Below are 27,106 nucleotides of genomic sequence, written 5' to 3' on the forward strand. Positions count from 1 at the left end.
GAATGAGGAGCCAGGGCAAGCAACCTTTGACTGTTACATTGCTGAGAGGGAGACACTGCCAAATGCACCATTTCCAAATGTCTATGGAGAGAGTTTGGACCTGGTGCCTCCCTGCTTGTTCACGTAGTACATAGACGTGGTGTACATAGACCTGTCCTCGTCCAAGAGTTTATCATGAAAGACCTGGGCCTTTCCCCAGAGCATTTCCTGGTATGCTCCCATGCATGCTCTGTAGTTGGACATTCTAGCCAGCAAGAAGGCGTCAGAGTAGAGTTTGTTTCCCACCGAGTCAAAATGTTTTCCTTCACCATCCAACAGGGCTGAATTTTGCTTCTCAGAGGACTGAGATGCCTTTACGATGATGGAATTTGTTTCAGAGTGATGCTTTAACCATTCCAGGGCTTCATAGTCAGTTCGGTACCAAGCCCCAGTCTTCTTCGATGTCGGCGGGATGAAAGATGGGTTTTTCCATGATGCCCTGATTATATTGAGATGGTAAGGAAGAAAGGGCAGGATAGTTGCCGGTGGTGCTTGGGCTTGGATGCTTTTGAAGACCGGATCAGTGACTTCTTTTGAGGCCTGCTTAACCTTGAGTCCAAGGGCCTTTCCCATACAGAACATTTGGTCTATAAAGGCCCGCACATTGTCTGTGGGTGAGGAAGGGTCAATGAGGTAGTTTTCTGGGTCCAGTGAAAGATTGAGACCAAGAGAGAGGACGGACTTGGACCGAATGGACTCGGTGCCATCTGCTTCAATGTCTTCATCCTCTGTAATGGTAAGAGGAAGAGCTCTATGAGGCTTTGCTGCTTACATTTGGGGTGGTTTGGTGAGCGGTCTGGGTGTAGCTGCTGCCACCACTCTAGCCAAACATGTAATCTGTCTCCCCTTTGCAAGCGATTCCTCCGGAGGGGGAAATAGCTTCTGCCTCACCAAGCCCGACGGAGCTGGGGATGTTGAGGGACTTGGACTACAGTATGTGTCGATCTCAATGGCGAGTCTAGTATCTCCCCATCCAACATCACTACACAGTGAGACTTTGATGAAGATTCAATCTTCTGGGTTTGGGCCGGTGGGATCAGTGAGGATCGGCAAGAAGAGACATCTGATGAAGTCAGTACAGGTTGTTTTGCCGCTACTGGTGATGGGGATTTTAGCTGGGTTTTTCTTTTCCCCAAGCCTTGTTTCTGCACTTTATAAAGAGAATGGAAGGCTTTTCCCAGTGTTGGAGGGATGGGTGACAGGAGAGGTTGGATTGCTGTCTCTGTCTGTGGCCTCTTCATCTCCTCCTGGGCCCTTTTGAAAGCGATCATCACGGAGGATGACGGCGGCATTGCAGTAATCGATTTGAAAGATTTACCAACCCCATCAAATTCGATGTCGATGGGGACTGGGCTGGAGATTTTACAGCCTTCTTGGCAGCTTTTGAAGTTCTCGATGTCGTAGGGGACTTCGACGAAGCTTTTGGCAGAGCTCAAATGGATGGCTTCGCCGCAGCCTTTGTCAAGCCAAAGATCAATTGCTGTGTTGCTGTAGATGGGTCTAAAGCCTGCTTTTAGAGCAATGCCCAGAGACACAACGCTCCTTGTTCCTGGACTGCGCCATAAAGGCCAGGCAGTGCGGACACAAACTAACAACATGTGTCTCCCCAAGGCAGAGGAGACACTTCGAATGACCATCAGAGTCCGGTATCTTCGATGCACACTGAATACATTTCTTAAATATCATTGTAGACATGGCGATTGGAGTTCCGAAGAGCTGCTGCAGCGGAAGAAAAAGAACTGGGGAAGGAGGGCCTTTTATGCCCGCGGGAGGAATGGGCGCTGTTACCACCAAAATTTGGAAGTGAAATAGCTTGGAAAGCTTCCGTTGAGCCTGCGCAAGTGCATTATTCTCCACAAGTGTGCATTCACAGAGAACACGAAGAAAGAAGTTAAATATCAAATGCTGTACTGGAAGAATATTTAACTCAACTACTTTCAACCCTCTTAATACAATATTATATGCCCGTGATAAGACTCCTTTGTTTTCTATATACCATATTGAACAGAACATTGGGATATCTGACAGGGAAAGTAGCAAAATGACTGTTGGCATCTGTATAAACTTACAGTAATATAGAGAAAAAATACTCTGAAGTAAGAGGATATCAGAATACAGTAGAGTTCCGGTTATCTGACTTCCGCTTATCTGGCACATCGTATTATCCGACGCACCGGCTTCTCGCCCCTCCTCACGGGTATCCGAAACTTGGAGGGTCCTGCAACGCATTGATGTTTTTCTAGGCAACAATGCGCAGCAGGTCTCTCCAAGCCGGGTGCTTGCCGGGAGGGACAAGACGCGGCCAACACAGACTTTTTCCTCTCGGCAAGCACCAGGCGCTTGGAGAGGCCCCTTGTGAGTTGCTGCCTAGAAAAACAACTGTGTTTCTAGGCAGCCAGGCGAGGGAAAAGTCTCCTCCCTTCCTGCCAAGCACCGGGCTTGGAGCCTTGCTGCCTAGAAAAACAGTTGTTTTTCTAGGCAGCAACGGGCCTCTTGAAGCCCGATGCTTGGGGAGGGAAAAGTCTCTTCCCTCCCTGCCATGCACCCGGCTTGGAGCGTGGAGAGGCATGGATAATAGGGCCTCCCTATTATTTAACAGTTTCGATTATCCGACATTCAGCCCACCCGTTTATGTCAGATAACCGGAAATCTACTGTAATGAAAATATGATTCTGACCTTGTGCTTCTATGACTCTGAGATGACTTTCTTTGAACAGAAGATGGGGGTCTCATTGCTTAAAGTCAAAATTACTTATAGAAAAATTACAGCTTGCTTACCTTCTATGGAAGGGGCCTGGTCCTGAGCTGCATACAGCATCTCTTTGAAAGCCTGTCAAAAGGGAGGAAGAAAGATACATTTGTCAACATAGTACATTAAGTCACTTTGATCTGCCCGTCTTAAATCAAGGTACAATTAAAGTCCTTTTATCCCTTAAGGCTGACACAGAAAATCATGGAATGTGAAGCTGGTGCCAGTATATTTACCAAAGTAAATACTATACACCAAAGGAAGTAAATACAGTGTATTTTATCAGGAACATTCATAATAGTCAACAGCATGCTGTATATGACAAACCCGTTAAAAATGGGGAACCCTTGCTAAGCTGAGTACTTTTAGTCAAGTTCGTGTTCTGAAGTGATTATTGCCATAAATGTAGGATTAACTGGAAGACTGGGAATGGGTATCAGATTGTATTAGCATCATGAGTCACCACAATAGTGTACTTTTGAAAAGATTAAGGCCTAAATCCAATTGTTAGTCCCAATGAAAGTAAATTCACTAAACAACAGAACTAAAATAAGTCTTGATGTTCCAAGATACTCTAGATTTTAAGGATCCACTATAGTTAGGATTTAGGTCTATGTTCAAATGTGTTATTTCCTGGAGTATGTTCTCAAGAGTTACAACAAAGATTAATTCAGTTGACAATTCGCAAGCCTATTTGTTGGAACTATGGTTTATGAATTCAGGTGAATTCTTGATTGCAGATGTATAACTTTGTTTCATAAAGTTAAATATCAAAGAAAGAATATTTAACACAACTACTTGCAACCCTCTAACACAACAAGACTCATTGGAGCAATTAATTTTATAGTGAGAGTAAAAGGAAAAAGCTTCTTGGTTCTCCCAAGCAACCTGGTTGGCTATACTAGTTGTACCTTCACTTCTTTGCACATATGGTAAAACTTGCGCCTGCACACAGTTCAGAATCTTCTAGAAATTTTGGGCGATAGCCCTGCCCACCCTCCCCATAGAGTATATAGCCAGGAGTGGGAGGGGCTACTGCCTCAGTTCCTCCACCGTAGCAGCATGAAGGACTAAGGGATGTCAACAGTGGGGAGAATGGGCAGGGATGTGCAAATTTCACAGGTGACCACTCAGAGAAACACGGTTACAGGTAAGCAACCATAACTTCTCCATCATAGTCCCTGGGAAATCGCACATATGGTAGACTTGCAAGCTACTAACCTAGGCTGGTGGGGGTCATGCCACCAAAGAGAAAAGGAATGCCCTACCAAAGGTTGCACCTTACAAGAGCAGGCATCATCCCAGTCGTGTGTGACAAAATTGAGCAAAATAGACCAAGCCTTCATCCAACAGACATTTTTCAGAAGAACACCCCTCAAAAAGGCCATGGGGGGGTCACAGATCTAGTTGAGTGATCCCCAACCTGCCCAAGTAAAATGCGACTGGTCAACCGGTAAGCCAGACAAATCACCGAGATGATTCAGGAAGACTACCATTGCAGAGACACCAGGAGGCCGCTGGCGTCCTCCCATTACTTTAAACAGTCCAGGAGGTTTCCTGAATCCTGCTGTTCTGTGTATATATAGTAACGGAAGCAAAGACAATGGAAGAACACTAAAAAATACAGGAGGCCGATCGCTACCCTTATTTAACAAGGCCTGGTCCTCCCCCCATAGGGGGAAGGCAGATGTCCTGGCAGAGTCTGTGCTGGAGAGTGCGTGGCCAAGGACAGCACCGGGGTGTTCTGTGTATCAAGGGCAGCCTGGAAAGAATATGTGCCTTCACGCTCGCATTTCCTCCAGTAAATATGGAAGAGAGTGCACCTTAGCCGCAACAGGAGCAGCCACCAGGGGCAGCACTGAGGCATTTGAAGGCTGCAGCCTTACTCATCTATCGTTTAGGCCCCTCTGGTTGCTTGGCCCACTCAAAGACCTTTCCCAGTGCATTAGATGCTCTTAGCCTTGAGCCTGATTGAGGCTGCCTGGCTGTTCAGAAACACAAGCACACTAGAAGGTAAGGTGGGCCCTTCAGATGCAACATTTCCCATGAGAGCAGAGGGCTCAGATGAGGACAGTTTCTCAAAAATGGCAGGAATGAGGAGGGCCTGTTCATAAAAAAGGCAATTTGTGGTAGTTGTATGCCTAAGGGTTGGAGAAAAGACAGGCCATTGGGCCTTCCCCCAGGCACAGCAGGCACATAGCATGCCCATCTGTCAGGCAGTTTTCCCCTCATAAAGCCCACTGCTTGAAAAATGTCATGGAAGACATTACCAGATTATGTCAGAGAGAAGGGTAGTCTAGTACACCAAAGTAAAAAAAAAACTGTCCAAGTAAAGTCTGATAAAAATAGTTCAATATACAAAAAGGAAAAGCTAGTAAAAAATAAGAGAAGATTCCATAGCTCCTGTGAGAGCGGAGGACTAAAGGAACTGAGGCAGTAGCTCCTCCCACTGGCTATATACTCTATGGAGAGAGTGGGTGTGGCTACCACCTAAAAGTGTCTAAACGATTTCTAGAAGATTCCGAACTATCTGCGCAGGCACAATAATGACCATATCTGCAATTTTACAGGGACCACAATGAAGAAACAACTTTACAGAAGTTTGAAGTTTTACAATGTAGATAGCAATTCTGAAAGGACTTGGGCTTTTTTTGGTCAATAAATAATTGAAGACAGTGGAAGAGAAGAACGCAAACAGCTCTTGAAAAGTCCAGCCACAAAGGGTTTTTCAGTTAAAGACAAATTGTGCCCCTTGTTACCACAGGTAGTGCTTGCTGGTCTCCATCTCAGCTGTTTCCCAGTAAATTTGTATTTAAGCAACAGTGCTGTGTTATTGTGATGTCTCATGGGCCTTGTAGTCCCGTTCCTAGTACTATTGTGGCAGATGAGGAGGAAAACATGGGATTTCCACCGGTTCAGCCAGAATCGGAGCCCCTGCACCTGGAGGATGTTTGCCCTCAAGAAGTCAGCCAAACAAGCCTTGGGCAGAATTCTCCCCCGTTTTCTCGTAGGGACAATTATAATAGAGATAGAGGAACTAGGGAGGCGAATCGCCGGAGCACCAGAATCGCAGCCAAACAATTAGCTGATTAGGTCTGCTTCCCTTGGGAAATTCTAAGGAGTCATGCATCTGGACAGAGTTGGGTTTCACTTTTAGTTCTCCAGGGAAAGTGTTCTTTCGGCGGGAAACGAGACCCTATTTAGGTGTTTTGCCGCGAAGGAAACCTTGCGGAGTCAACTCGTCAGCTTGAGGAGTGAGATCGTGTGTGGACTATGCAACTCCAGTTCCTTGTTTCCAAGACCAAGTTCCAAGCCTGCCTTGTTCCCCGGACCTCGCCACGGACCTTGTTCTTGCTTCTAGTTGCCTCGTATCAAGTCTTGTTTGCCAAGAATCTAGTTTGTTTTCCAGCCTTGTTGTCAAGCTCCAATGGACTAAAAGACCTTGTCATTTCCCCACACTTTGCTCGGCAAAGTGTGTGTTTCGGTTATTGGATTATAACTTTGGACCTTAATATCACCTTTTGGACATTATTTTCCTGGACTATATTTGACCTTTCCTGAAAGGTCTATTTCTGAACTTTATTCTTCACTTGTTTTTATTGACTTTATATATTCCTTTAATAAAGATATTAGATAGATTCTGGTCTCTGCGCATGGTTATTGGTGCTCTGCAGCCTGGGTCCTGACAGTTATATAAAGAGTAAGCTAAGGCATAATCAGGATTCCACACCTTGATTCCTTTCTTGTATACCTGTTATATCAAACAGTACAAATGTCAACAACGCTTTGCTTTCCTATTGCTTTTTAGTAAATTAGACATACTACATAAAAAATAAAATGGCAAAACACTAGAGATGGAATTACTGTTTATAGCATAACAGGATTTTTCACACCACTAGCTTCACACCTTTTAAAAATATTTTATTGAAATTTTGTGTAAATAACTTTAAAATGGAGAAAGGAAAAGAAAAAAGAAAAGAAAAACACCTTTTAAGAGTAATTCACACTGCTGAAATCCAACTAGCACTACATTTACACTGCTCATAGTAAAATCACACTCATCTACTATCTTCTAGAAATAATGTTTTATGTTCCTTGCTTAAAACTGTCAGAGTGGTAATTTTCTTTGTTTTTATTTCAATAGTGACTGTTTTAACAAAAACTAAAGGATTCCAGTGGAGGAGGTGCGAAGCTCATTTTAATCTTCAACATTCCCAATCTTTATTGTTAAACCAACAGAGGCCAATGTTTCAATTTTTCAGGAAAAAATAATGAAAAGTAACCCACCATAACTGCTCGATATTAATTGAAAATGGTTAGTGAATACAATAGTGAATACAATAAACTGCAATAATAATTTGACAAATTGCCCTGTTTTTAAGCCATGATGCCCAAAATGGTTTCTATGGGTGCGAGGTTTGCTATTAATTCCAATAAACTGAAGCATTTTATTCAACAATTTAAGTTTAAACTTAATAAATAGTTCTAAATAATATGTATAAATCTTCCTTCCAAATTGGAATGGCTTGAATACAAAGATTTTCAACTAATAACTATTTCTAGAACAAATTTATACTGTTTATTTTCATTAAGAGATAATTTAATGTATTTAAGCTTTGTTGTAGCTTTACACATTCTTATATCAGAGAAGTGCATATGCCATTTTTAATGTCCTTAAAGGCATTCCTGGAAATCTTTTAAATAATTTACCATATAAACTAGTGATTCCCAATCTTTGGTCCTCTAGGTATTTTGGACTTCAGCTCCCACAATTCCTAACAGCTTATAAAATGACTGGGATTTCTGGGAGTGGAAATCCAAAAAAAACTGGAAGACCAAAGGTTGGAAACCATATGGAGTTGATTCTTTTAAAACAAGGACATTAATTTGATCAATCCATAGTACAGAGCACATGCATTACAGTTGTCACTTGCAAAAGTATATCATTTCATGTAAGATACAGCATATCATGCCTAAACAGCCAACAACAAATATGGTTTATAAAAAATTAGGTAGTCATTAATCATCATATCCAAGAACACGAGTATTATCTTCTAATATAACACAAAACTGGCAGAAGAGGAAGGTTGCTAAATAGGAAATTGTATTGCCAAGAAAGCAGATTGGCTGTAATCCTTGTTCCTCACCATTTGATGATACCCCCACCCACTGCTGTAGCGTTCCATCCCAGTGCTATGCCAACCCAACCATTCTTGCCAAAATGTATCAGAAAGATTAACTCTTCAAGAAGGTACAATGTAAATTATGCAAACACGGTAACATGCTATATTTGAGCCATTGCTAAAATCTTTGTACAAAGCTGCATTAAGAATGCCTAAAAATTAAGTTGATTATCAAGAAATACAAGCCAAAGGATGCCAGACTCACAAGTTTCCTCAGGATGGAGTGCAAATAAAAAAGGGACTAAACATTACACTTAATGTGTATATTCATATAAAAATTAACTTCATGTCTAAGTTGAGGGCAGGTTCTAGAGCCAAAATTATGGATTTTTATATGGCTCATGAATAAGTCAAGGTTCATTCCAGAGAGAGAGAAAAGCACCAGTGTCACATTAGGGGGGCAGCCAATCCTGGCTAATGCTATCATTTCCCCATCCTAGCATTAAAGAAGTGCAGCAGAGAAAATAAAGGGTTAATGCTTTTTTAAAGTTTTCCTGGCATGAACTAAGTTATTGCCTTTCACTAATCTATTTGAAGAAAGGGATGGCTTCTTTCTTGATAAAATGCAAGGAATAGTACTCACTTTGACCCAGGTTTTTGGGATAATTTTTAATTAAAATGTCTACACTTACACATGATTATATAAGTAAATTGGGGAGGAGATAAGCCGGGAAATCACACTTCTTGAAAAGGGGGCAACATGCAGGGAAAGATACTATACTTATTAACACATGGGGATTCAGGATATCGGGAAATTTAATGTTCACCAAGCTATCAGAGACAAGAGACTCCAAAAAAATCATTGATTTTTTGCACTTTGTGTGTTGCCATTGCTAAGAGAGGTGTAGCATTTTATAACCCATGATAATGTTTAGTAATATTTCAACCTATAAGAGTAGAGATATGACTATAAATGATAATGAACACCTTTCCTCCAGCTCACATCAGAAGGGCATCCCTTATAAGTCCAGGATGGACAATAAATAGGCAACAATGAATGTAGCAGCAAAAACTGTAACTAGAACTTTCTTTGCAGCGGTGGTATGGAAAGTTATAGTTGCAAGATTCTATATGCTAATATGCTGATTTTGTTATTAGTATTCTGCCCCTTGTTTTTTTTCATTCTTAAGGACCATAAGTGGCTCAATATTTTCGTTCTAGACCTAACACTGAAAGACAGATGAGCATGTTCCTGAAAATGATTTGTTACTGAAAATGATTTATGAAATCCAAACAAATTTCCCAATTGATAGAATCCATTCAGTTTTAGGATTTGGGTTTCTTAATTAGAAGAATTATCTACTGACATTAATTAGGCAGGTATAACTATTGCTTTTTACCATAATTATGACTAGAAAATTGGAGTCTGGAAGGGCTCTATATTGAAGGATGATGATTATAAGGATGACTATTAATAATATATATTAGCTGTACCTGGCCACGCATTGCTGTGGTCCAGTCTGGTTCAATGGGAAACAAAGGATAGAAAAAGAATTGGTTTCAGATATATGTGATTTCACAATGCTTGTGGGTAGGCAATATTCGTGGTGGTTCCATTGTCTGGACAGACATGGAGATTGTCTGATTTGGCAACTCTGGAACATGGAACTGTCCATGTGATAAGCAATCCGTGTCCTGATGTAAACCGTAGAATTCTAAAGATTGCCTCTGAGTGTAAATATAGATAGATAGATAGATAGATAGATAGATAGATAGATAGATATAGATCTCTTTCTTTCTCTGCCCTCCCCTTGGGGAGAATGACGGGGGCGTGCCTTTCTCGTTAGCCATGCCCCCTGTTATTTTTCTGCTGGAAGAGGCCATAGGCCCCTGCTAGGGAGTGACCCCAGTGCCTCCTCCTCCCTATTACTAAAAATCTGGCTACCAGTATTTAAAAAAACTCTAAAATCAGGACAGTAAATAAAGAACACCACTCAGAAAATAGAGGAATTCCAGACATGAAACAATCAGGGCCAGCTAACACCTCCCAAGAAAGGATTCCTCCAGGCAGGAAGAAGCCAGGCTTTGAAGCTACAAAGCTATTCAATGCTAATCAAGCTGGCCAACTACAATATTCACACTTGGCTCAAGCAGAAAAGAGTTCTTCTTCCTACCCTGGACCTTCCTAAGATATATAAAGAGAAGCCTCCCATAGGATGGTAAAACATCCGGGCATCCCCTGGGCAACATCCTTGCAGACAAGCAATTATCTCTCACCAGAAGCAACTTGCAGTTTCTCAAATCGCTCCTGACACTAAAAAAATGCAATAAACTATAATTATAAAGTAATAATATAATGTGCTGCAGGATGTCCTGCAAAAACATTTCTGGCAGCTTAAAAAGCCTTTTTCCATGATTTTATGATAGAACCCTAAATGAACCTTACCCCCCTCTCTCTATATATATATACACACATACATACACACACACACACACACACACACACACACATAATAACAGTGAAAATCTGTATGTGTGTAAGTGGCACAGGTGTCCGTTCACTCAGACAGCCTTCGACCTCTACAAACAGGCTATAGTTCCCAGTGCTGAGGAGCCACCAAGTCATTCTCTCCAAGGACATTGCAGGTTACAGCAAGCACATCCCAGTTTTCCTTTCTCTTTCCATTTACATGACCCCACCCACTGGAGGAGGGAGCACTGGGGTCGCTCCTTGGGAGGGGCCTTTGCCCTCTTCCAACAGGAAAATAACATGAGGGTGTGGCACATAAGGAAGCCACGCCCCCTGTCATTCTCCCCAAGGGGAGGGCAGAGAAAAAAAAAGATCAACATCCATCCATCCATCTATATTCCAGACCCGCCAAACCAGACAATCTCTATATCTGCACAGACAATGGAACAACTACAAATATTGCCTACCCACAAGCATTGTGAAATCACATATATCTGAAACCTGCTCTTTCACTATCCTTTCTTTCCCATTTAAACAGACTAGGCCACAGTAACGCGTGGCCAGGTACCGCTAGTATATATATACAGTAGAGTCTCACTTATCCAACATAAACGGGCCGGCAGAACGTTGGATAAGTGAATATGTTGGATAATAAGGAGAGAATAAGGAGAAGCCTATTAAACACCAAATTACGTTATGATTTTACAAATTAAGCACCAAAAATCATGTTATACAACAAATTTGACACTAAAAGTAGTTCAATATGCAGTAATGCTACGTAGTAATTACTGTATTTACGAATTTAGCACCAAAATATCACGATGTATTGAAAACATTGACTACAAAAATGCATTGGATAATCCAGAACGTTGGATAAACGAATGTTGGATAAGTGAGACTCTACTGTATGTATGTATGCTTTGTTACATTGATTATTCTCAGTCTATGTTTCCCCACCCTGCCATCATACAAATAACTCTATACAAATTGAACTCTGTTAGTTATCTTACTTTTCGTTATTCTAATTTTAACCATTACATGTAGTTCTTGTGGTATGTTTTTCTAAATGTTCATCCATAATTTTTCTTGGTAATTCGGTGATTTAAATTCACTATTATTTTGGACATGTATATAACGAATGGTTTCCATGTATTTTCAAACAGATATTTTGTTTCTCCTTTTGCTAATCTTGATGTATAAGTTAACTTTTCCAATATCATAATACCCCATATCATATTTAGCCAATTCTTTATTGATGAATTCTTTAGTTTTTTCCCCATATTCTGACTATTACAAGCTTTGCAGCACACAAGAATGATATAAGATTTTTATTTACCAAATTCCTATTCTCATTTTCAAATATAGAGATCAGTAGTAACATTCCCTTAAAGCGTATCCCCCCCCCACTATTTTGTTTATCCATGCTAGAACTTCATCACAAAATCTTTGTAGTATGAGGCACAGTAGCCACATGTGGTTCCAGTCCCATTTCTCCATACTTTCTCCAACATAGTTTAGGAGTACTATTCTTGATTCTATGTAGTTTAAGTGGATAGTAGTACCATCTATGAAACATTTTCAAAGTTGTTTTCTCTCAGTTGTGCAGAAATTGATTTATACACTTGAGTTTTTCAGATTAAGTCCCATTGTTTCTCTTCTATTTTAAATCCTATGTCTGATTCCCATTCCAATTTTAATCCATTTAGTGTTCAAAAATTTTCTTCCTGAATTATCCAATATAATTTGATATTTGTCTTTTAGGTTGATTTATCATTACAGATTGATTCAAATAATGTTAATGCTCTCAGAGGGCCTTGTTTCCCAATTATGATTGTCTGAAATGAATTTCAAAAGAGTTATACTTTTTTAAAATACAAAATCAACTGAAAGTTCCTAAAATATAGGCTAAATGTTTTAGTTCTCCAGGATTTGGGATTAAGCAACATATTAAATCAAAAAACAGAATAGTGCCGAAAGCAGTTCAGAATGAAATGATGTCATAAATATCCTTTCCCAAGATTTACATAAAAATGCAGAATGGGAGTAGGAATAAGTAAGGAGAACATGTTCATTAGGAAGCAGATTGATAATTTCATTGTGGTTATTTCACAGTCCCAAAAACTATCTCAGAACATTCCTAAACTGGCAAATAACATGTGAAAGGGGGGTATGTTTGAGATGTGATAGAATTTTGCGCATGAAAATTTCCAAAAGCCAATTGAATGTAAGGGATGAGATATAATAAAATGAGATTAAGAAAGAAAACACCAGGACACGAAAATGCTTTTGAATTAGCAAAAGATGTTTGAACTGAATTGTACAGGGAAACTGAAACAATATTGAGCAGAAAGAAGAAAACATAGTTAAAATTAAAACTACCAAAACAACCCTTCGCAGGTGCGACTGGTGGGGACGAGAGACAGGGCTTTCTCGATGGTGGCCCCTTGGCTGTGGAAAGTCCTCCCTAGTGAGATCGGATCGACCCCCTCTCCCTACTGGTGTTCAGGATAAAACTTAAAACCTGGTTGTGTGAGCAGGTATTTGGCAAGTGACTGAATTACAGTATAGCGTCTTATATAACACCTTATCACGACATAAATGAAGCAGCTAAATCAGTAGTTCCCAAACTTATTTGGCCTACCGCCCCCTTTCCAGAAAAAATATTATTATTTTTTTAATTTTTATTAGCAATTAAACAAAGATATATGTACCTGTGACCATCACCATTTCCCTTGGATTGCTGCAGCGCCCACCGGGGGCGGTAGCGCCCACTTTGGGAATCACTGAGCTAAATAATGACTATGGGATTGGTGCAATGTTCAATATGTTTTTATGATGTTTACATATACTGTATAATGTTTAATGGTTTAATTTGTATTTATATGTCTCTTGATTTTAGTTAATTATATCATATATTGCTTTTTGTATGTATATTGTGGCATAGGATTTTGCCAGTTTGTGAGTCGCTCTGAGTCTCACTCAGGGTGAGAAAGAGCAGATAGAAGTATAGTAACTAAATAAATAAATAAATTTAAGACTGGGACAAGGAACTAAAGATATTAAATGGAAAAGGCAGGTAGAACAGCATAACAATAATTCAGTATACGTAATATAAGAGAGTAAATATATTGTTCATAAACTATAATTAATAAAACAATGAAAATAATGAATGAAGCAAAAAGACGGTAAAGATTGCTGCATTCTATCCAGTTATTTCCAACGTATGGCAACCCCAAAGTTAACCTATCTTGTGTAAAAAAAATTGCAAGATTTGTTTAGAGGTGTTTGTAATTTTCACTCTCTGAGGCTGAGTGTGACGTGCCCAAGGCCACCCAGTGGGTGTCTATGGCCAAGAGGAATAAGAACAGTGCCCTAGTCCAACACCCATGTCCTAGTTCAACAGTGACCTAGTCCAACACCCAAACCACCTGTTGACTCTCATAACATCATACTAGTAGCAGATAAACAGTAAAGACTTGAGAGTGACTATTCATCAAAATAACGAGAAGAAAATGTAACAGTCAGGTTATAGTTGAACATTAAGAAAACAAATACAATGACTACAGACAATTTACCTAACTTTGATAGGATATTTCTGTATGAAATTATTTAAATTATACCCTGGCTCAATTATTCATCAAAACTTTTTTTAAAAAAAGCTAGGAAAGGCAGTTAGAAGGAATTAGATAAGATCCTTAAGTATACTGTATATACTTTTGTTGGATATGAAAGTCCAGATCATTCATACCATAGTATTTCTGATTTCAATGTACAGTGGTAAAAGACGACAGGAAGAAATTAATTTGAAATTCAGTACATGTACTGAAGTTCTATAGATCCCTGGACTGCTTAAAAAAACCCCAAATAAATAGGTCTGAGAACAAAGCAAGTCTGAACCTTCCATGGGAGCAAGCCCTACTAAACTGACACTTCCATTAGACATATGATGAGATAAGGAAACTAATAAAAAAACAACACTAGCAAAATGGAAGGTATTAGGAAAAGAGGAAGACTACATTACAGATGCACTAACTCCATTAAGGAAGCTACAGTCCTAATTTTGCAGGATTTCGTAAGGGTGTTAACAATAGGATATACTAAAGTTCTTTCTTTCATAGGACTGCCATAAGTCAAAGCTGAAATTTGACAATTACCAGCAAAAACAATAAGAAGTTGCTGAACAATCAGATGTTGCACCCAGCAGGATAAATAATTCAAATATACTTTTTTTAAAAAAAAAACTGCCCTGTGGTGTAAAATAGCTTTTTAAAAGTCACTTTGAAAAGGTTATGGTGAATTACTTATTTGAACCTGGATTCCCCCTAAGAGTCTTTCTATAAATTAAGCATGTTGCTGATATTCTGGGAGACATGAATAGGAAACCTACAACCTGGAACGCGTCCAGAGAATGGCAACTAAAATGATCAAAGGTCTGGAAGCCAAGTCCTATGAGGAGCAGCTTGGGGAACTGGGTAAGTTTAGCTTAGAGAAATAAAGGCTGAGGAGGGCACAGCCATGTTTAAATATGTGAAAGGATGTCACATTGAGGAGGGGGAAGGTTTATTTTCTGCTGCTCTGGAGACCAGGACATGGAGCAGGAAGAGATATCCCTAAAAATTAGGAGTAATGTCCTGACAGTAAGAACTGCTTTGATTGTGTGCCCCTGCATGGCAGGGGGTTGGAATGGATGGTCCTCGCGGTCTCTTCCAATTCTATGAGCCTATGTCAAATTCAATGTTTAGTTTCTTTTGTCTAGGTAAGAGAAACTTATCATCTTGGACAAAGACCAGAAAGCAAGAATGTGCAACTATGGCTCTCCAGAGAGTTTCCAGTTTAAACTCCCATTAGGCCTGGGCAGCCTAAATAATGCTAAATGATTATGTCAGCTTAGCCAAAATTAAGTAAAAGAAACACAGTTGCTCTGCCATTACAAAAGCAATTACAGACAGAATTTCACTCTCTTTTCCCTTAGCTAGGTATATATATCTATCAAAAAAGTATAATGACACTAGAATTTTGTTCAAGTTCTGTACTTAACTGACATGTATTACAGTGAATATGGTACAAATTAATGCATAATTTATCTTCAATATGTTTTAATATGAGCCTCCGTTGGCTCAGCGTGTTAAAGCACTGAGCTACTGAATTTGCAGACTAAAAGGTCCCAGGTTCAAATCCGGGGAGCGGAGTGAGTGCCCACTGTAAGCTCCAGCTTCTGCCAACCTAGCAGTTCAAAAACATGCAAATGTGAGTAGATAAATAGATACCGCTCCAGCGGGAAGGTAACAGAGTTCCATGAAGTCATGCCGGCCACATGACCTTGGAGGTGTCTACGGACAACGCTGGCTCTTCGGCTTGAAATGAGCACCAACCCCCACAGCTGGACACGACCTTTACCTTTTACTATGTTTTAATATTTAATTGCCTTAAAATCCCACGATGAAAAAAGATGGCATATTAAATAATAAAATAGGATTTGTGTAAAAACCATTGTCCAAATATCTAAACAGGACTTTGAAACTAAACCCTCCACACACACACACACACACCCCAATACTGTCAACAAATCTGTCAGCATCAAAAATCCAAAGATACTGACAAAATAGCAATCTAGAACAAAAACGATGCCACGTGATGTTTGTGCTATTAATAAAAAACTCAAATATGCCAATATCTCATTCTTAACATTTAAATATTTGCATATTTCTTCCATGTTTTGTTATTACTTTTTAAAGAAAGAACTATGCTGAGATAGGTGATTCAGTGCCCACTAGTTTGCACATAAATCTGCAGCACACAGAAATATGACTGTGGTGTTAAAAAACTATTACTTTATTAGGCAAAACTACTCATTAAAATCATCTGAAAGACTAACTAAAAATGAGGAGATATTACAGTCCACATATTACCTTTTCCCCATCCAGAGTTTATCATAAAATAAGAAATTGTGGTTTCTTTATTTTTAAGAAAAACTTCAACTGTAAAGTTTCCTGCTACCCAAACTCTTCCCCTGTGAAGAGAGATATTCTAGCCAAACATCAGTTGTTGTTCTTATTTCCCACTTACAAAGAAATTAAGATATTCCTAGCCAGCTTAAATCCCCCAAAGGTATCAAACCTTAGAATCATAGTCATAGAGTTGGAAGAGACCTTGTGGGCCACTCAGTTCAACCCCCTGCAAAGAAGCAGGAAAATCTCATTCAAAGCACCCTCGACAGATGGCCATGCAGCCTCTGTTTAAAATCCTCCAAAGAAGGCTCAACCACACTCTGGGGCAGAGAGTTCCACTGATGAACAGCTCTCACAGTCACTTTGTCTGATCTTGGAAGCTAAACAGGGTCTGTCTTGGATACTACGAGGATGAGAGATCACCAATGAATACCAAGTGTTGTAGGCTATATTTCTGAGGAAGGAACTTGCATCTAAAGATTCCTTGCCTCAGAAAACCCTATAAAAGTCATGGGATCATCATAAATCAACAGGCAACCATACTATATGGTATTCATTGGCAGTTTCCCATCTAAATACTGGTACTTTTAGACCAGTGGTTCTTAACTTGTGGGTCCCCAGATGTTTTGACCTTCAACTCCCAGAAATCCTAACAACTGGTAAACTGGCTTGGATTTCTGAGAGTTGTAGGCCAACACAACACAGGTTAAGAACCACTGTTTTTTATTATTTTGGCCCCTTTTGCACCCTTAAAAACCCTGGGGTTGTAGCTGTATCATCAGCAGTGCATCAAAGAATGCATCATTCCAAGAGTAGGATGGAGGCAAACTCAGTTTCAAGACCCCTTTGCTGGGAGTTCAAGGGGAGCAGCATTCTACACCAAACTGGAACTCACATAACTCTAGCTTTCACAAACATACAAACCAGTTTTCAGAAACATAAAAAGCTATGTGTTCCTTCTCGCTACCCCCACAACCAATGGGGAGAGCGAGAGAGATCTACATACAGACAAAGGTAAACCTGCTCCTGAACACAGCCTTCAGGGCTTTGAAATGGGTAGTTGTTCCATTGCTTCATACAGACACACCCTTCCACTGTTATAGCACAAATATAAGCAACATGCAAAATAATAATAAACATGTCCAGATAGAGACTGCTGATGAAGGTATGTACTGGCAGGAATAGAGGAGAGTATTTTCTCACAAGACTACTATCGAAAGATGCCTGTGTTTCCTTGTTGGAAAATCGTGATATGTTTACAATGTGAGAAGCGGAAAATGATGTCATAATGAAAAGAATGCTTCAGGAAATAACACACAAATCAAACACAAGGTGTATGCTGAAGAATGGTAACACTTGGAAACTGAAGCCAAATCCACTAAACAGCAAGAAATGCTCAGGAGAGACAAGATGCTCAACGTCTCTCATAGAAGTGTTTCCACAGCCACCACGCCCACAAGGATAGCCTCAGGACCAAGACATGCAAATCCTCAATATTCAGGAAGCAAATAAGAATACAGTTGAAGGCAAGCTCTGGGGTAAGGGTTTGCTTAGAACAATTAATAACTGTGAAGGGGTCAAAACTGGATGGTATCAGCAGCCGTGGAAGAGGGTGCCACCTAGCTTCTTTCCTAAGAGCCTGACAGGTAACCACTAAGGCCACTTCCACACAGCTGTATAAAATCCACACTGAACTTGATTATATGGCAGTATGGACTCAGATAACCCAGTTCAAAGCAGATATTATGGATATCTGCTTTGATATTCTGGGATATATGGCTGTGTGGAAGGGCCCTAAAGAAGGGGCGTCAAACTTGTTTTCATTGAGGACCACATTGACTTTATGCTTGCATTCTTTCTTGGGGATTAGAGATTCTTCTTTCTTGGGCCACTGAATCCATTGACAGAGACTGAGCAGATATAGAGGACCAGCTATCCTGTTCTTTACATAGTGGTGGGTGCTCTTTAGTTTTTAACCAATTTAACTCTGAATATGTTTTTGACAGATTTTAACTGTTAATTTTTATTGCTGTTTGTATTTAATTCTGTTTTAACATTTGTATATTTGTACATTTTAAATTGTATACTAATGCTTTTATGTCAAGCTGCTCTGAGTCCCCTTTGGGGAGATAAAGCGGGGTATAAATAAATCTAATAATAATTTGGGTTGTTAGTGAATGACAACTCCCATCCTTTTAAATGATCCGCCACGCAGATTGGGGACAATGGGAATTGCAAGCTATCCACACTCTGGATGTGAGGTTGTGGAAAGGCTCAAGGACATGTCAAAGTCAGATATCGTCTAATGATGTTTAATATTGATTAAATACTTGTACGTTTGTATGTTTGTAGTAGTATTGCAATGTTTTTTGTTGTGAGCTGCTTTGAGTCTCCGCAAGGAGAGAAAAATCAAGATATAAATAGACATAGTAATGGGTTGCTGTGAGTTTTTTGGGCTGTATGGCCATGTTCCAGTACCAAACATAATCATCATCATCAGGAAAAGCACAATCATTATCAGGTTTGTGTTTTTCCTGCATGGCAGGGGATTGGACTAGATGGCCCATGTGGTCTCTTCCACCTCTAATATTCTATGATTCTGTGATAACCATATGCCTTATATTTAAATTCAAACCCCAGTCTCCTGACTCTCCTGTATCACAACTTCCAACAGCTCTTAAGTCCCTGGGCCTTGGCTTTGACATATGGGCTCCACACCTACATTTTCTCTGCATCTTTGGCCACAATGATGTCCAGAGAAAAGGTAGGCTTGAAGGAAAGAGCCATCCAACTAAGGAGACGTCCCTTTGTGCCCTTCAACAAAGGAGAGAAGGCTGTAAACAGACGCACACCGAGCAGGTTTGCCAGTGGGAAATGGAGAGAGGTGTGGCCTTGAGAGGACAGGCGAACACAAACGGGGAAAGAAGAGCTACAGGAGAACTTGAAGGAATAAGGAAGGAAGAACGGAAGGGCAAAAAAGCAGCGCATTCATTCCAAGGAAGGAAGGAAAGGGAAGGAAGGAGAAGCAAAAAGGCAGTAGAGCAGAAGGAAGGATAGGGAAGAAGGAGGAAAGGAAAGGCAAAAAAACAGCACAGGAAGGATAGAAAGAAGGGGAAGAAAGGAACGAGAAGCAAAAAGGCAGCAGATCCCAATGGATCTGCAGAATGGATGGAAAGGATGGGCAAAAAGGCAGCAGATCCCAAGGAAGGAAGGAAAGGGAAGGAAGGGAGAGAAGGAAGGGCAAAAAGGCAGCAGAACTGAAGGAAGGATAAGAAAGAAGGAAAGGAAGGGCAAAAAAGCAGCAGATCCCAAGGAAGGAAGGAAGGAAGGAGGGAAGGGCAAAAAGACCACAGAACTGAAGGAAGGATAGGGAAGAAGGAAAGGATAGGATGGGCAAAAAAGCAACAAATCCCAAGGAAGGAAGGAAGGAAGGAAGGAAGGAAGGAAGGAAGGAAGGAAGGAAGGGAAAAAAGGCAGCAGAACTGAAGGAAGGATAGAGAAGGGAAGGAGGTAAGGAAGGGCAAAAAGCAGCGCATCCCAAGGAAGGAAGGAAGAAAAGGGATGGGAGGGAGAGGGGAGAAAGCGCAGAGGTGGGAAGGGCGCGAGGCGGCCGAATGCGTCCGAGGCCAAGGGGGCGCCCTCTTCTCAACAACCCCGTTCTCCTCACGAATCCCGCCTTGATGATAGCCTTCCCCGGTCGCTGGCCTTCCCGCCTCCCCTTCGCCCAGACATACACACACTTCCATTGGGGGCACGCATGCACGCAGCCCGCCCCTGCGCACCTCATACTGGATGTACTGCTTCCGCCACTCCGGGGTGATGTGCGCGGAGAGGTGCTCGGCGAACTTCATCTTGCCGCCGCCTTCTCCTCCTCGTCCTCCTCTTTCTCCTTCTCCTCGTCCTCCTCTTCCGCGGGCCCCTCAGCCGCCACTGCCTCGCCTTCACTCGGTGGCGACAAGGGACGGGGACATGGGCCCGCCCTGCCCCTCAGGACCGCGCCTCTTCCTCCCTCCCTTCCTCCTCAGGCTCGCCTCAGCGCCTTCGCCGCCGCTTTCGCCCGGTGCGGACCCGCGGCGTCCCCCGGCGCTCCGACAGCAGCAGCAGCAGCAAAACCAGCGGCCGCCCCTGCCGCCATCTTCCCTTTCCCCCTCCGGCTAGCCCCGCCCTCCCGCGCCAGCCCACCTTGACGTCATCGCCACAGTAACCGCCTCCCGGAGAGCGAGGGGGAAAAGGGCGCAGGGGGAAGCGAAAGCCAAGGCGCCGCTGGCCACGCCCACTTCTCGGAGGGAGGCGCGCGGAGGGGGTGGGGCCAGCTCGCGCAGGTGTCCGCCCCAGGCCACGCCCCCTCGGCGTGGGCCCTTCAAAACAGAGCCGAGCTCCAGGCTGCGAGGACACGCCCCCTTCTCTGTTGCTGCAATGGCCCGGGGTGGGGGGGAGGGGGCAACCTGAGGGTCCTCTCCCACAAGCATCAAAAGAATGGCTCCTTTTACCCAAGAAGAATTTGGCCAATTTGGTTGCATTCTATTGCTACTACATATCAGTTATGGTCCTTATCACATTAGGAAATACTCGTTTGTGGGACTGTTTGAGAATGATATTGAACATGACGTCACGTAACGTTTGCCCCATCCAGCCAGTATTCCGTTGGAATCCGTTTGCAAAGCCTTTCAGACCAAATTATAGGATCTTATCACATTGGAATATAATATGTTTATATCAGTCATGGTGAGAGTGCCTTGGACCGCAAGAAGATCCAACCAGTCCATCCTCCAGGAAATAATGCCCTGCTGCTCACTGGAGGGAAGGATATTAGAGGCAAAGTTGAAGTAGTTTGGTCACATCATGAGGAGACAGGAAAGCTTGGAGAAGATCATGATGCTGGGGAAAATGGAAGGAAAAAGGAAGAGAGGCTGACCAAGGGCGAGATGGATAGACAGTATCCTTGAAGTGACTGGCTCGACCTTGAAGGAACTGGGGACGGTGACGGCCGACAGGGAGCTCTGGCGTGGACTGGTCCATGAGGTCACGAAGAGTCGAAAACGACTGAACGAGTGAGACAACGACGATCAGTCATGGGCAAACTAAGACCCACCTCCCGATATAAGGACGGTGCAAGCGGCCCTGTCCTTATGCCAAGAGGACGGCTCAAGGAAGGCATGCAGCACCTGAGAGCCCTCTGGAACATTCTCGGTCATGGCTTCTCTCGCCCTCCTCCCGACATAATGCCATGAGGACAGCCCGGATATTGGGGGAGGAGAATGTTACAGATTGATGATGATAAATGGAAGCACTTACATGTGCCCGCAATCCAGAGTCACCCGCAGAACAATAACATGCCACTCAGGTTTGCAGAACAAAAATACAGGAACTTTACTGATTCCAAGAGATCAAAAACAGTAGTATTTACAATGGTCCCGCTGATCACTTACAGAAGTCCACAGTCATAAACAGCCTTTCTCGGTATTTTTCTGTGTAATGGCATGCCGGTTCCTTTTGCAACTTACTGAGACCATCATCCTGCTCCAGCTGGACCAGATTAAACTCAGTGGACTTTGTTTCAAACTTGTTGAGCCTTTTATTGGGGAATAGGGAAATCTTTATTTGCTTCTTACAAGCTCACCAGGTGTTGCGCAACCCTCCTTTTGGGGTCTTCATAATCCCTTGCAAAGAGTTTTGCTTGCTTGGGTTAATGGTAGTTTCAACCTGGCATCTGAAGAGCCATACATTCTCCATTCCTGATCTATAAAAACTACCACTGGTGTCCATCCTGTAGCAACTTGATTATGATAAATGGAAGCACTTACATGTGCCCATGATCCAGAGTCACACACAGAACAATAGCATGCCACTCAGGTTTGCAGAACAAAAATACAGGAACTTTACTGATTCCAGGAGATCAAAAACAAAAGTATTTACAATTGTCCATCTGATCACTTACAGAAGTCCACAGTCATAAACAGCCTTTCCCGGTCCACAAATCTGCTTCAGAAAAGAATACAGTCCTGGTTCTCCCTTTTTTCTCAGCAGCAAACAGGCCTCAAAATAGCAAGGCCTCTCTGACTACACTGCTTTCTTCACAAGCAGTACTCAGTCAGCACTGAAAACTTATCCAAACAGGTTCTGCAGCAGCAGAACAGAAACAGTATCAAATCAATCCCCAGGTCTTTGCAGGCTCAGCCAATCAACTTCATGTACTTCGTTTTCCAATTAACACACACAGCACAGTGCCTTTGCAAACCATGACACCCCTCCTTGTGTTGACTGGAAAATAACACACTTCCCATTTAAACAGTACATTTAAAAATACATAAATCATTCAATACTGCTAAATGTCTCGCAAACAAAATATCTGCCCTGGTGTAATTACTAATATACAATAACTGACCGATAATGCTTTTGTGCAGTACTCTGTTTTTAATTTCTTCCAAGGTCTCCATTTCCCCAGTGAAACCCAAAATCATGGCTGATTGAACTCCCTTGCAATCCTGCATTCCTGTCTTCTCCATCACTTGCATTATCTTTCCTTTCCGGCTCAAAACGAAGCATCCTTTTTCATCCCTCACAAAATACTGTGCAGGACTCAAGTTCCTCAACTTGAAATGCTTTTCCAGTCCCTTCTCGAACTGTTTGATTTCCTTTACTGATCTTGCATAAAAACACAGATCATCCCTGTCCTTTGTACCTGGTGGTGGCACAATATATATAGTTTTCTTCAAATCAGCATTTAAATAAGCTGTATTGGACTTCAACTCCCAGAAATCCCAGCCAGCTTACAGGCTGTTAGGAATTGTCAAAGTTGGTCCAAAACACTTGAAGAACCGAAGTTTACCCATACACCTGACTTAGAGTGAAATCAATTTTGTACAATATTTTAAAAATAATTTTGATGTAATGAGCAGCAAAGTTTGTATACACGGAATCACCAGAAAACAAATGGGCCAGTTTATCAGCCACCCACGGGGGCACAGTTAATTTGGAAGTCAGAATTCTGGATGAGGGATGTTCAACCAAACCTTTATTATACCAAGGCAAAGACTGTATTAAATGTGAAAGTAGTGGAAGCAGGCAGGAAATTTGCTTGAAGTGGTCTGCATAGCACTAGCCTTTTTGTAGAGTCTGTGGATATTCAGTTCAGGTTGAAACAGAAGATGGGCCAGTTTAAGGTTTCATCTTGACCTGACAAAGAACTGCAGATACAAAGAAGACATGATCTCAAATATAGATGCACACACACACACATATGGGAAATTTCTGTTTAGCTTTTCTTGAGAAAAAGAATGACACATAACAATATGTTCAATATAACTTTTTATTTTCTCTTTACACTTCCCGAAATATACATAGGTACTGTTCTCCTATGCTTGGTCTGTATAGCATATTTGCAACAATGAATGAATGTGTTAGCTTCTCTGTATGGCTAGGGAAAGTTGCACATAACAGATTTATGGAGGGTAATTCCCACTGAGTTCAATGGGATTTATTCTTAAGTGTGCTTAAGACAGTAACCATAAATAGTTCCAAACAAGACTATCCTGATTTGTTCTACAGAATTATGGTGACACTGCTCAGTGTACAATTGGGAAAGAAAATGGTGTGGTGTGATAAGACAGTCAATCATGTCTTATGCCACCACGCCAGCCCAGTGCCATCCTGATATGCCATACTGCAACACACACAACTCGCTCAGTGGAGATTATGGAAGATGTGATACCTGAAGAGCAGCTGGAGGGGGAAAGAAATGTAATAGGAAATGTACATAATAGGTTATGTCTGGAAAACATACAGAAAAAAAGCCTTTGCTCTTGCACTTCATTAGCAGGTGGCCTGAAGACAAAGGGGTGCTTCTGTCCTGGTCTGCTCTTGACAGCGAGGATGAGTGTTTGAGTTGCAGACTAAAAGCTTTCAGCAGCCTGCACAACAGAGTGTAGTAGCTATAGAAGAAGAACCCTGAGCAGTAGCCAGCCACCGCGTCCCAGCAGGAGAGGGAAGCAGAAGCCAGTACTTCAGGGCAGGCTGCTGATGGGTTAGTGCAGTGGTTCTCAACCTGTGGGTCCCCAGATGTTTTGGCTGGTAAACTGGATGGGATTTCTGGGAGTTGTAGGCCAAAACACCTGGGGACCAATAGATTGGGAACCACTGGGTTAGTGGCTCCTTTTCATGTGCAATTTCACAGAGATCAAACATAGCTACACAGGTCTGCCAGATTAGCTGAGAAACAGGCTATCCACAAGCAACACCTGTGATCTTAGCATAAAAGACTCCTGAGTTCACAGTCTTGTTGCTGGAGGCAACGTTCTTGCTGGATGGTATTCTCACGAACTTGTTTATTTATTTATTTATTTATTTATTTACATCATTTATATTCCGCCCTTCTCACCCCGTAGGGGACTCAGGGCGGATCACATTACACATATTAGGCAAACATTCAATGCCTTTTTAACACAGGACAAAGACGAACAACATAGCTCCGAGCGGGCCTCGAACTTATGACCTCCTGGTCAGTGACTCATTGCTCTCCCGTCTGTGAGTAGCTTTGTGAAACCTGGACCAGAGCTGGATTCTGTCTTGGAATTAGTTATACTTTTACTTACTGCCTTGTTTACAAGATGTTTATACAAATACTGTTTTGCCCTATAATGGTTTCCTATGGTTTGGAGCTCTCTCTTTTTATTTTGGCCCTAATTCTTTAGAGTCAGGCTGAACTTGGAATTTTTTTTTTTCGTGTCAGGAGCAACTTGAGAAACTGCAAGTCGCTTCTGGTGTGAGAGAATTGGCTGTCTGCAAGGACGTTGCCCAGGGACGCCCAGATGTTTTGATGTTTTTACCATCCTAGTGGGAGGCTTCTCTCATGTCCCCGCATGGAACTGGAGCTGATAGAGGGAACTCATTGCGCTCTCCCCAGGTTGGATTCGAACCTGGCAGCCTTCAGGTCAGCAACCCAACCTTCAAGTTACAAGACTTTAATCCACTACACCATTGGAGGCTAAACTTGGAATTAGTTGCTATATTCCACCTTTAGAAAAGAATAGAATACAGCACAAAACAACACACCCGTCCCTCCACATTTCCACCACCACCATTCTTTTAATGCCCCAGTTTCCACTCTATCTTTACATAGATAGTTCTCTTTAGCAGTATTTTGGCATTTTAAACCAAAAGTATCATCCCAGTGAAGTGGGTGTTTGGATCTGTGTTGTGTCTTGACAGATGGTGTAACATAGAACAGGGGTGGAATTCATGCCCTCCAATACAACTAGAGTTCCAAGTATTCCTCAGTATTGGGTATGCTGCTGGCACAGAAGCTAGGAGTGCACAATGGACAGTTCTACATTGGCAAATGTTCACGGCCAATTCCAGCCTGCATTGTGACCTGAGAGGTGTCCTGAGCAACCTTGGGAGGATGTCCATACTGCCCAGCCATGCTGAAGCCAGTTTGGTGCCACCCAAATGCCACCCCTTGTCATAGCTGCAGCAGAGGCCAGGGATCGGTTGACCTGCTGTTTGGCAGCCTTCCTTCCTTGTTCCATATCATGTGACTGGGAAAGGAGCCCGAGAGGACTAAGCAGGAAGGGGGCAGCCAGCTGTGTTCCTGGGCTGCCTGAGACCAGGGAGTTTAGGATGGCTGTCGGGACACCCATCACTGGTTTCCGCATAGGGACCTATGGGTGTCTGCACTGCCAGAACACAGGAAAACTTGGATTCTGGTGCAGGGTGTGGGCTTTCCCTTATTTATTTTTTTAAAAGACTCATGGTGCAGCCCCATTAAATGACTTTCCTCAGGTTCATCTAGATCAGCTTAGGTGCATTTTGTGACCACCTGCAGGCTAATCAAATCCAACATTAACCTCAAATGATCAGTGTAGAGGTAGCACTCAGCTGTTTTAATTCAGATCTAGTGAAGCTTACTAAATGAATGCATATAAGAGCTGGCTGGCAGTGTCCTGAATAAACTTAAGTGAAACTCACAGATGTATTGTAATTGAATAGATAATTAGAACCTTAAAGTTTACAGTGTTTCCTCACTATTTCGTGGTTCGCTTTTTGTGGATTTACTGATTCACGGTTTTTCAGTAAACTCTAAAAGAATATTATAAATCATAAAAATTACAATTTACAGCCTAAGGAAGGGAGGAAAGAGAAGCTGAATAGAGAGAAAAGGAGCCCAAGTGGCAACGAGAGGAGAAGATGATTTATCATCACACGATTGGTTGATAAAGACTTAAAATAGTGTATAACTACTAAAATAATGTATAAATATATAGTATTCCTACTTCACGGATTTTCACTTATTGCGGGTGGTCCTGGAACCTAACCCCCGCGATAAGTGAGGAAACACTGTATACAGTTATGCAAGCTTCAAGCCACTTTAATGGCAATGGGTCTATTTAAAGAATTCCTGGTGTTTTTAATCCTGTGATATATTCAGAATACTCCTCTAGATGAGTTCTAGTACATTCTCCTGAAGTCTCATTTCCAAGTTTCATTGATTTAATTCTGTCTCTGATCTTGGAGTATCTTGGGAACTATTTCAGAGTTGTGTGGCCTAATCCGCCAAACTACAGACCCCTTCTTTAATTGACTCCCAGGTTTCAAGAAGCCTGTGTTTAAATTAGTTTGACAGAGAAACAACTCAGGGTCCTTCCACACAGCCATATAACTCAGAATATCAAGGCAGAAAATCCCACAATATCGGCTTTGAACTAGGTTATCTGAGTCCACATTGCCATATATCCCAGTTCAAAGCACATAACGTGGGATTTTATTCAGCCATGTGGAA

At 41.9% G+C, this 27,106-nt stretch overlaps 1 protein-coding gene across 1 annotated transcript in view; it reads right to left on the reverse strand.

The window, feature by feature from the left end:
• Nucleotides 1–20,495, reverse strand: part of xpr1 (xenotropic and polytropic retrovirus receptor 1) — a 129,179-nt gene extending 108,684 nt beyond the window's left edge. The window contains exons 1-2 of the mRNA XM_003219859.4: nucleotides 20,112–20,495; nucleotides 2,818–2,869 (exon numbers count right to left, since the gene is read on the reverse strand). Coding sequence (XP_003219907.1) covers nucleotides 2,818–2,869; nucleotides 20,112–20,180 — 121 coding nt within the window. The 5' untranslated portion in view covers nucleotides 20,181–20,495. The remainder of the gene's footprint in view (nucleotides 1–2,817; nucleotides 2,870–20,111) is intronic.
• Between the last annotated feature and the right edge of the window lie 6,611 nt (nucleotides 20,496–27,106).

This window comes from Anolis carolinensis, chromosome 4 (assembly GCF_035594765.1).
Source record: "Anolis carolinensis isolate JA03-04 chromosome 4, rAnoCar3.1.pri, whole genome shotgun sequence".
In the NCBI taxonomy this organism is placed as follows: Eukaryota; Metazoa; Chordata; class Lepidosauria; order Squamata; family Dactyloidae; genus Anolis; species Anolis carolinensis.